The sequence below is a fragment of the Myxine glutinosa genome, chromosome 1, assembly GCF_964187855.1.
Source record: "Myxine glutinosa chromosome 1, kmMyxGlut1.1, whole genome shotgun sequence".
NCBI classification, from domain to species: Eukaryota; Metazoa; Chordata; class Myxini; order Myxiniformes; family Myxinidae; genus Myxine; species Myxine glutinosa.
In genome coordinates this window covers 161,186,893-161,198,180 of record NC_136261.1, presented here as the reverse complement: position 1 = coordinate 161,198,180, position 11,288 = coordinate 161,186,893, and the positions used below count along the sequence as shown (strand labels likewise).

Genomic DNA, 11,288 nt, shown 5'->3' with positions numbered 1-11,288 from the left:
TGTTTGGGTTGTGTTGGCTCTTGGCCTGCAGATGCAAGCATTTCAATGTGCAAAAGCATTCTGTGTAGAGAGCTCCTCCTTTGTCCCTGCTGCGTCTGCCTGGCAACAGCATCACGTGATTTTGTCATCTGTCCAATCCGTGTAAAGCCTCGTTTGGCTGACCCCACCTCCTTTCCATCTGTTTTCCACCCTCAGCTTTTCTTTTGTTCACGCAATGATTTTTTTTCTGCTCTAAATCTTTTAGCGCACACCTCATAGAGACCTGCCCTTGGGCAGACCTTGACTTATGGTTGTTTTCTTTCTAAATTGCCTGAGTTTTAACTCCGAGACCCCGCCTACTAAGATCATGTGACTGATCGTTCGAGTCGGGCTTTGCAGCCCATTGGTTGTTCTCTTCGTTGTTGGGGCCGGTCCACGGATGTGTGTTTTCATAGCATGAGGGAAGTGGGAGGTTGGGGTGGTGGGGCGGGAAGAGGGAGTTGCGGGGAGTTACTATCGGTCATGTACACACAGCCATGGAGTGAATGGCATTACGATGGCCTGCATTGCCTTTTTTCACTTTCTGATAGCTGTAAAGGAATTTTTTTACTGGCCATTGGGGAAACCATGGAGGAAGTTCATTTTGTTTTTATACTATATCCCTATTGAAGTAGAGTCCCTAATAGAGTGGTATTGCATTGCGAGACTGGAGGCCTTTGTTGTCCTTTGCACTGGGGGGGGGGGGGGGGGGGACTTTTAAAGAGGGGGAAGTTGACTGACTTTAAAAAAGGTGAATTATTTTGTATTTTGGAATTTAGGCCCAAACATTCATGGTATTTCTATTTCAATGTGTGCACATCTGCACCATAATTGGCCATAACCTGTTTTTAATACTCTTGGACAGCGGCAAGAAAACCTTGCATGTTATTTTTGGTACAATGTTGAGTGTCTTATTTTATAATACAGTATTTGTGTACAATAGGTTGCTTGTGTTCTGGCTTGAGGTATTGTTTTCCTTTGCTTTCCTCTTCGTTATTTTTATCTCCCCCTATCCCGTTTGAGTGAATGGCAGGATAGTCCAGAGATGCACGCACATGCACACTCGCCTCTGAGCTCTCTAACCTGGGTTTGAATCTTGGCCTAGCTATACACTGTCATCCTTGTGTTGCTCAGGCATAGTTATTCATCAATGTGATACTGATTATCGTTGGTAGATTTTGAAGACCCCACAGAGTCCGACACAAAGAATACGTGAGCTATTGTCGGCACCCTGACCAAATTCCAAATTTCTTCCCCCTCAGCTGAGTATTGTGCGTCGGAGTGGGGGCACATACAGGAGTGTAACCCTGGCTTAGACATAATCACCCAATGCTCTGCACAGAGCGTGGTGTGTAATATCTTGTTTGACCCTCATCTTCTCATGTTGCTGTGAATCTTGGCTCTTTGTCTTGGAGATCACACTTTCATTTCTGTGGACAACTTGTTTTTTATTTATTTTGTAATTATTTATTTATTGTATGTATAAAACTCTTTTTTCCCTATAACCTCCACCCTCTGTTATTTATCTATGCAGGTTATTGAAAAGACTGCAAATCATAGCCGCAACCGGGTCTTCAAGGAGGTTGAGATTTTATACCAGTGTCAAGGACACAAGTGAGTTCTTAATATTTTTTTCTTTGGTCTAATAATAATATTTATATATATATTTGTGTACACAGTACACACTTTTCAAATTTTTTTTTTATACCTTTATAATACCTCCTAACAGGTGATACTTCATGTAATCCTTAAATCTCATGCTCCTCTCACTATTTGGTGTTTTATGTCACCCTCCTCTTCCCCTCCTCTGTTCAGGAACATACTTGAGCTCATTGAGTTTTTTGAAGAAGATGACAAATTTTACCTTGTCTTTGACAAAATGAGAGGAGGTGAGAATATGTAGTTTTTAAATGATGTCTTCAATAACTTTCATGTGACGTCGCAGCAATGCAATTGCATAAACTCTCACCATGCAGACTCGTTTAAACACCGAGCGTTAACCTGATCATTGCAGCGATGTTGACAGGTCGTGGCCTGTTCTGTGTGTGCACAGGGTCAGTGTTGAGCCAGATCCAGCAGAGAGGCCATTTGAATGAACGGGAGGCGAGTGAGGTTGTACAAGACATTGCCAGCGCGCTGCACTTTCTCCACAGCAAAGGTGACGAAATGCTTTCAAAGCAAAGTTGCTGTTCCTCTCCGGTTCTGCCAATGCTGCATTTCATTCAGAATGCTTTCGCTACCTTTGTGTCTTTGAATTCTTCAGGAGGTTTATTTACATCATGACTTTTTTTTTTTCTTTAGGGATTGCTCACAGGGACCTGAAACCTGAAAACGTGTTATGTGAATACTCTAATCATGTAAGTGTCAAACAGTTATTTCTTATTTTCCCCCGATTGTAATTTTGTAAACATTGTTGAGTTTTCTTTGTCCCCTTGGGACTTTTTGTGCATCTTCTTCAGCGTTAATGTTTATTATATACTCACTTCACGCACGTTCACGTTCACGCACGATCCCACCCTTCCCCTCTTTTCTCTCACCCTCGCTTTGTTCCCAGCTTTCTCCTGTACGTGTGTGTGACTTTGATCTGGGTAGTGGAATACGATTGAGCAGTGCTTGCACACCTGTGACCACCCCTGAGCTGCTCACACCGGTATGATAACCTGTCGTGTTGCCATGCTTTGGAGGGTTTCAACAAATGTTCTTCCAAAAAATAAAATGAGTAAAATGACATGGATTTTCTTAAGGTTTTATTTGTTTTTAAATGCTTCACTCTGCTCCTCCACCTTCCCCATTCTTTGTTCACCATTAAACCTCCTCTACATTAGCTGATATTGGCCCTTGTATCATGAAGTGGTTTGTGCATTTATAACATCTGTTACCCACAACACTAAATGATTGCAGTATATTGTAGGAAGTTTAGTGCATTGCTAGCTAATGTGGCTTGATTGCTTGACCACTTGGGAATACCCAGAAAGTCTGGCACCGACGATGCACTGTCCTGTGAACTGGCCTGCAGGTGACTGCATCTGTCTGGCTTTGGAAGTTCCTTTGGTAATTCATGCTAATATTTGAAGGATCGAAGGAGTGAAAAAAGTGCATACTACAAAAGAGAGAAGAAGTGGGGTGGTGGGGAGGGAGGAGTGGAGGGCGGTGAGGCGTTAGTGGAAACTTCTATGTTCATGTGATAAGGAACTTTTGGTTAGGAAGTTTAATTTGTCCTTAAGATTAGGTTAATCATGTTCAGTGATTTCAATTGGGATTTTTGTTTTTGTTTACAATTACTTCTGACCATAATATAGCTTTGAAGGTGGCGCCGCCTACTGGAGACTGCATTGGTAACTGTGTCAAATAATATTTTATCGTATATTATTTAATAATGAGGGCTTTCAGGATGGCCTGGCAGTATGCCTAAGCTTTTAACCTGGGTTTAAATCCCGTATCGGCTATAAACTGTCATCCTGGTGTGCAGTTCATCAATGTTTGCTGCTAAACTGGGTGTCCTGTCTGTTGGCATTAGATTGTGGACTTTAAAGATCCCATGGTGTCCTTCATTAAGAGTAGGTGTGCCCGCTCCTTGAACAAATTCCAAATCCATTCCCTAACTACTGCTGGAAAGGCAATGGCAAACCACTCAGCATATAATCCTTGTCAAGAAACTGCTTTGGCAGCACGGATACTTTGTCAACCAATCGTGGCAAACATATTCACGCATGCACAGATGCAATATCTCCATATATTAGAGGATCAGAATTTATGGTATACCAGCTGAATGCACCCGGCGTTTCCCGGGTTATTTTTGAATGAATTTAATCTTCTGTACATAGGTCTGACGTGAGCCCAGTATCAGTTAGTGCTCAACGATTCCTTGTTCTTTCTTCTGTCGGGCCCCGCGAGGGAGAATTTTGAAAGCATGTGTTGCAATCAGTCAGATATTCCTATTAAGTGCATGAAAGCATTTGATAGGGTTCCATGTGAAGTAGTGACATGGGCATTGAGGAAGTTAGGAGTGGAGGAATGGTTGATCAGAGTAGTGATGGCAATGTACAAAAGAGCGCGCACAGCTGTAAGGACGAAGGACGGGAACAGTGGTGAGTTTAAGGTGAAGGTGGGAGTGCATCAGGGGTCGGTACTAAGTCCACCACTATTTGTAGCTGTGATGAAGGTGCTGGCTCACAACGTAAAGGAGGGTTTACCGTGGGAGTTGTATGCAGATGATCTGGTGTTGATTGCAGAAAGTATGGATGGACTGAAGGAGAAGATGAACAAGTGGAAGGAATGTATGGAGACAAAAGGTCTGAAGGTGAATATCGGAAAAACGAAGGTGATGGCAAGTGGTAAAGCATGTGGTGAGGTGGAAAGAACTGGGAAGTGGCCGTGTGCTGTGTGCAGGAAGGGGGCCGGAGTGAATTCCATTCAATGTACAATGTGCGCTGAGTGGGTTCATCAAAAATGTAGTGGTTTGAGAGGGTCATTAACCAGTGTGGCAGCTACATTCAAGTGTAAGTTGTGCACAGAGGGAGCTGCAGATGGAGGAAATGTTGAGTTGGATCTTGGAGATGGCGTGAATCTGGAAGGTGTGAAAACATTTTGCTACCTCAGAGACGTGCTGAATGGAGAAGGTGGATCAGACTCGACAACGGTTGCTCGAGAGAGATGTGCATGGAAGAAGTTTCGGGAACTGAGTGGCGTGCTGACGAGGAGGGGAGTGTCGTTGAAGCTGAAGGGAAAGGTGTATGCTGCATGTGTAAGAAGTGTTATGATTTATGGGAGCGAGACATGGGTAATGAACGTAGAGCAGCAACGAAGGCTGGAAAGGGTGGAAATGCGAATGGTTCGGTGGATGTGTTGAGTATCGTGGAGAGAGAGAGGAAGACAAATGATGAATTGCGAAAGATGATGGGAATAGAGCCTGTGATGGATGCTGTGAAGAGAAACAGGTTGAGATGGTTTGGTCATGTGTTGAGGAAGGATGAAAGTGACTGGTTGAGAAGAGTGATGGAAATGAATGTAGAAGGAAGTAGAGGACGGAGAAGACCGAGGAAGACTTGGCTAAAGATGGTCGAAGAAGAAATGCGGGCAAGGGGGTTAACAAGAGGAGATGCAGAAAATAGGGCAAAATGGAGAAGATTGTCATGGGGACCGCAAGGCTAACCCCCGCTCTAGTAGGGAAAATGGCCTTTAAAATGCCTGTTGTTGTTTGTTGTATTCCTATTAAGTGCATAAGTTGTACTTCAAGAGAATTTTGAAAGAAGAAGAAGAAGATTTATTGCAAAATGGGCCCAGCCCGGCCGAGGTGGCCTCGACCGGCCTCGCCATCTAGCCTATAACCTCCCCGGGGCCCGTCCCGACATTTTTTGTTTGAGGTTTCCTCCTATCTTTCACCGTTCAGGAGATTAGCGTGCGCAGACAAACAAACAAACAAAAACTTTCTTTTATATATATAGAAGATTATTCAATAATATTTTATGGTATATCATTCAATAATATTTCATGATATACTAGTTAATATATTTATGGTATATTATTTAATATAATAATTATGGTATACTATTATTTTATGGCATACTGGTACTATTTAATATTTATGGTATACGCTGCTTACTCATTTCTGGTGACAGTGCGGTTCTGCTGAGTTCATGGCACCGGAGGTCGTGGAAGCATTTAGTGAGGAGGCATCTATTTATGACAAACGCTGTGACCTCTGGAGTCTTGGGGTACTACTTTACATCATGCTGAGCGGCTCACCACCATTTGTGGGAAACTGTGGTTCAGACTGTGGATGGGACCGGGGTGAGCCGTGCCTTGCCTGCCAGGTATGCTACTTTGGTTCAACATGTTCATAACTTTTTGTGTGCAGTTGAGGGTTTGTATTGTTGTGCAAACGCAATGAGGTGATAAATGCCCCCTTGATCGACCCCAACGCCTTCTTCATATTCCAGACTATGCTTTTTGGGAGTATCCAATCAGGGCGATACAGCTTCCCTGACAAAGATTGGGCACATGTTTCACTGGAAGCCAAGGATCTCATCTCTCGCCTCCTGCAGCCTGATGCAAAGGCCAGATTGAGTGCCAACCAAGTCCTGCAACATCCCTGGGTTGCCGGTGTAAGTGCACAGCATGTATATTGAACCACCACACCACAACAACTACATCAACAACTTTTCCTCAGTTTTTACACTTCAGTACTTTAAAAAAGACATTAAATGTGATTTTCCTTCTCCTCTCCCTCTTATTTGCAGCATGCATCCCAACAGTTATTGACAACACCTCAGCTTTTACTCAGGTAAGCTTCGTGGATGTACGTTTTATTTTGCACTGACAGAAGCCAGTGGTAAAATACCACGATATAAAAAAATAAAGTATCCCCCCAAGTGGGCTGATGATCATCTCTTGAGGTTGTAGTTCAGACCTCTGCTGATTTGGGGAACCCACCTCCCCTCTCCCCTGGGAGTTGCCTGATCCGAAATCGAAAAATCGAAGACTGACTGATCCTATAGACCATCAAATAGAAGGGCTGTATAATGTTTGAAGGGCAGAAACATGAAACCACTCCAAACATGAAACCATTTACCAATTTGTTGGTAAATAAGATACGAATAGGGATCTGAAGTTTCAGGGGGCAACCTCGCTCACTAACCCTGGAAGCCCCCATGATCCGAAATCAAAAAATCGAAGCCTGAGTGATTGTGACTGCCATCAAGTAGAAGAGCTGTTCCGGGTCTCAGAGCAATCGGTTGGTAAATAAGGGACGAGTAGGGATCCAAGGTTTGGGGGTTAAGCCTCCCTGGTACCCCATGATCTGAAATCGAGAAATCGAAGCCCGAGCGATTGTGCGGGATACTGTCTTGTATTTGTGTCCAGTTTCGAACAATGAGCTGGGTGATGAGGGAGGAGTAGCAAAAAGTTGACGGACGGACATTACAATCCATTTTGTATGTTCATGTCTTCGAGAATCGAGATTAGATGACCTAAAAAAGGAAGCCTTTTATTCTTGCGCTCATTGAAAGGGCTCAAAAATTAGGGGTTGTATCTTAACTGCAAAGAAAAATTTATGTTTGGGGTGATTGTGGCAGTGGTCTGGTGCCTTTTGTTGCCTAGGTTCAACTTTTGGCCTGATTGAAAATTTTATAATTTTCTCGTAAGTTTGGATAAATTTGAAGCAACTTTTATATAATTTTTTTTTGAGGAGTGGTTTCATGTTTCTGGGTGGTTCAGATTGACAGCATTAATATGTATATGTAGATATTGTCTCAGTAGAGAATGCAATATTGGGGAAGAGGAGGTAAACACTTTAGACTCGATATTAAAATGTAGTTTTGCCAAGGTAATTGCAAAAATAAAAACATTAGATCCCTTAAATGGATTCTCTTTTTTGTATTTTACTTTAGGTTTGTAGTAATTACTGCTACCGTTGTTTTCTCTCAGGAACACCTCTGCAAAAGACCTTACCCATTTTGCTTCCGAGGCGCTGGCGATGACTCGACAACTCGAACAGGAAGAAGCTGATGCTGACTCTTCTCCACCACATTTTTGCCCCTTCAGCCTGTCCCCTCCTTCCCAGTCGCGTCTCGCACGACGCCGTGCCAGCTCAATGGCGAAGAGCTCATCAGGCTTGGGCCTGCCTCGCAATGGCATTGTGCTTGACATGGTGGGCCCACATAAGGGGTTCCTGGCTTAATCCTTCCTATTTTCTTTTCCATTAGTCATCTTTAACCAGCAGTCGACTTTCCAACCAGGTTAAACTCCAGCTTACTTACCTGATACATTTTTTTGAACTGCCAAACCACCCCACCCAACCCACCAAACGTTTTCACAAAGCATTAAACCACCTGTGGGAGATGCTTGACATTAGCGTGCGACTTCACATCATGCTGATGATAAATAGTCCCAGATTATTGGAAACACCAGGTCGCAAGTTTGCCTTGACTCACACTGGAAGATCATTTAAACAAAAAAGCCTTTTTTTTTTTCTTTTTCTTTTTTTCATAGTTCTACTTCTTAATTTTTTATTATTTGATTTTTATCCATGAGCTTTCTGATTCGCACAACATGTACTTCTGATCTGCTGGCTTCCTCAGCCATCAACCCCAACATACACTGTCCTTTAACACCTTGACCTCACTAGTAACCTATCTGCACCACACATGAGCTTGCCAGGCCTCCTCCTGCTTGCCTGCTCTGCAGTGCACCACCACCACCACCACCCACCCAGCATATAGAAGCAGGCTATTCTCCAGCAGCTCATAACTTTAACTTTGGAAGTTGCACCGATTACATTTTTTTTTTTTTTTTTTTTTTTTTTTTAAACAGAATATCTTGGTAAATGTAGCAAATTGGACATTATTGTTTTAAAGTAGCAGCAAATGTCTTGCAGTAATTCAACTTCTTTTTTCAAAAACGTTTTTTGTTCACAAGCAGTTCTTGTTCAGTGAAGTTTGTATTTTGCATGGTTATTTCGCCCCCCCCCCCCCCCCCTGTTTTTCCCATAAAATTTGGAAACCTCCACCCATGTGTGGATATCATTCCTATGCAACTTTTTACCCATATACCCATAAATTTTTTTAATCCCCTTTGAAGTCATGGATCGTGATCCTATAGACCTTTACTGCCTGGAGGTGGTGGCACTGACTGAGACAACAACATACTCCTGCATTTTTATTTTTTATCAAGCTGATGTATCCACGAAGTTAGCGACTCCCCCCTTTCCCTTCTCCTGTTTTACCTTTCCATTCCCCACGTTCCCTTCTCCAATCTATCCACATTCCCTTCCTTCTATCATCATTCCCCTATCCTTTGTACAGGTATCCTTTGATGTGAAAATTGTCCCAGATTTTTCCCTCATGCCATGCAGCACAGCTTCCAGCAAATGCTCTTTGGTCAGAAAAACTGTCACATACTTTGGGAATATGCATTTCTGGACTTGTATGTACAAATGCACCATCTCTGGAGCAAAACTGATGACTGTGCATCTGAATTTTATTTGTTTATTTTTTTAAGAAAATTTTTTTTTTTTTTTTTTTGCTGTCTTTGACATGCCTCTCAAGCTGCCAAATATTGCACTTTTTCTTTGGTGGCTTTGTGAAATTTGTAACCCAGAACCTGCAGGCAGGAGGTGAATCGCACTGCAAGTGGGATAAAAGAAAAAAAAGAAAAAAAGAAATCTACCTCGGCTTGAAGCAAATAACAGCTTAAGTTCTGTCAATGTCGACGGCCTTTTTTGAGCAGCGCATGGTCGGTTGGACTTGTGTTGGAAATGCAAATGGCGCTGCGCAACACAAAGCAGATTGATGTGTGAGAAGAATTGGCAGCGCAGCTCTGGTTCTCTAGCATCGTGTGCTGACTGTTTTTGCTGATTTCTGCTGGCCATTTGTATGTGCACTTTATGGATTTTATACAATAAATCTTTTATATGGAAGGTTCATTTTGGTCTTCGTTTCCCTTCTTTTTTTTCTTCTTTTTTTTAAAATTACTCCATGACATGTTCCTTCGTCCAATTTTGGGTGCAAGGTTGATGTAGGCCCATGTTGGTGCTGTGAGAAAACGCCGATAATATGGATTATTATCTGAATAGTCTGCTGGAAATGAGATCTCAACTTCTTTCCTATTACTTTACCTTTGGGTTTCCTCCCCCCCCCCCCCCCCCCCCCTTGGTGCTCTGAGTTATTGGAAAGACCAAAATTAAGCATTTAAACACTTGCTGGTTTTGATTCCATTAATGGTGGTTTTTGACTCACAAAGGAGTATGTATATTGGATTTGTAGTGGACAGGAGAGAGGGATTTTTTTTTTTTTTTTTTTTGTATACAAGATCGAGGCTCGTGAAAGAGCTAACATTAATCACACAAAAAGACAAACCGACACACAAAAAACAAGGAGCGGCAGACAAGATGGGGAGAGAGGGAGAAGGACACAAACACAACATTTGAGTGATGTACTTTTACATTAATTTACAATAAAACGAGGTAGATTATCTTGTATTTTGACCTGGAATCCCAGCATGATCTGTGCTCGGATGGAAAGGGACACAACAGACAACTAAACCACAGTGACAAGTCAGAGGTGTCAGCATCATTATAGGAGGTGAAAACAGGGTTGACTATGATGAAATTATCCATTATTTGTCATCCAGTTATTTTTGGGCTGGCATGAGCCATGATGGCTTATATAGATAGGTATGTGGGTTCGAATCTTGGCCCAGCTACAAACTGTCTACCCCACAGTATTGTGCTTTATATGAAAGAGGAGGAAGAAGCAGGTAGAGCTGGGCATTGATGTGATGTGTGCTGTCCCTTGGATGGATGTTAAACTGGGCATGCTGGCTGCCAGCATTATTACTCGCCAGAGGAGAGGGTATTGCATTTGAGTCCGTTTGTCTGTCTGTTTTTGTCCGCACAGAATAAATATGATTTTCTCTGCAACCGTTGGTCCGATTGACAGAAAATTTTCATCATAGGTGCAACACCACCTGTATAATTTTTAATGATAATTATGACGTCACAGGTCATGTGATTCTGCCACCATATTGGAAAAACCGAAATTTTTTGCACTTCTATGTCTCCGAAAGCGCTGAATAGAAAAAATTGACATTGCTCATTGTACAGAACTCCATGGGGAATAAAATGTTAATGATGTAATAGGTGCCTCCATTGTGACGTCATAATTCGACAAGTACAAAATGTCATCCGATCAAGATAAAATTTCTTGAGCATAATCTAGGAATAAATTGGTGGAGAAAAAAATAATGACATCGGTCACGTGGTTCGGCCGCCATATTTGTTTTAACACAAAAGCCTTAAAAACCACTGAAAATACATCCTGGTGAGGGTTTGCAATATCTGCTCTTTTTCTTGATTGGTGAATGTTAAAGATCCCACTGTTTAAAGATAATTGCAGTGGGAGAAGTCGGAGTCAGGTGGTCGAAGAGGTTGTTGAATGTATGTATGAGAGATGGATTAATTCCAGAGGAGTGGAGGACATGGTTAATTGCGCCGATATGAAAGGGGAAGGGGGATGTTCAAGATCTGGGGAAGTCCAGGGGCATTACATTCAGTTGTCATGAGGGTGCTGAATGTGAGGGAGAACGTGGAGAAGGAGATCAGAGAAGAGCAACAGGGGTTTAGGAAGGGGATGACAGATGAGATGTTCACCCTGAGACAGCTGGTGAAGAAGAGGTTGGATGTGCAAGGGGAATTAGCATTGGGATTTGGGGATCTGGAGAAGGCCCAAGACTGTCCCGAGAGCTGGTGATGGCAACACAGATGGATGTGAGTG

The 11,288-nt window shown here is 42.6% G+C and overlaps 1 protein-coding gene across 2 annotated transcripts in view; it reads left to right on the top strand.

Annotated features, from left to right (window-relative positions):
* Positions 1–9,437, top strand: part of LOC137430449 (MAP kinase-interacting serine/threonine-protein kinase 1) — a 15,803-nt gene extending 6,366 nt beyond the window's left edge. For both annotated transcript variants that reach the window (XM_068121273.2, XM_068121278.2), the window contains 9 exons: positions 1,553–1,632; positions 1,834–1,907; positions 2,072–2,176; positions 2,320–2,375; positions 2,573–2,668; positions 5,637–5,831; positions 5,958–6,122; positions 6,258–6,301; positions 7,444–9,437. In XM_068121273.2, the coding sequence (XP_067977374.1) occupies positions 1,553–1,632; positions 1,834–1,907; positions 2,072–2,176; positions 2,320–2,375; positions 2,573–2,668; positions 5,637–5,831; positions 5,958–6,122; positions 6,258–6,301; positions 7,444–7,696 (1,068 nt within the window). In that variant the 3' untranslated portion in view covers positions 7,697–9,437. The remainder of the gene's footprint in view (positions 1–1,552; positions 1,633–1,833; positions 1,908–2,071; positions 2,177–2,319; positions 2,376–2,572; positions 2,669–5,636; positions 5,832–5,957; positions 6,123–6,257; positions 6,302–7,443) is intronic.
* Positions 9,438–11,288: the final 1,851 nt, after the last annotated feature.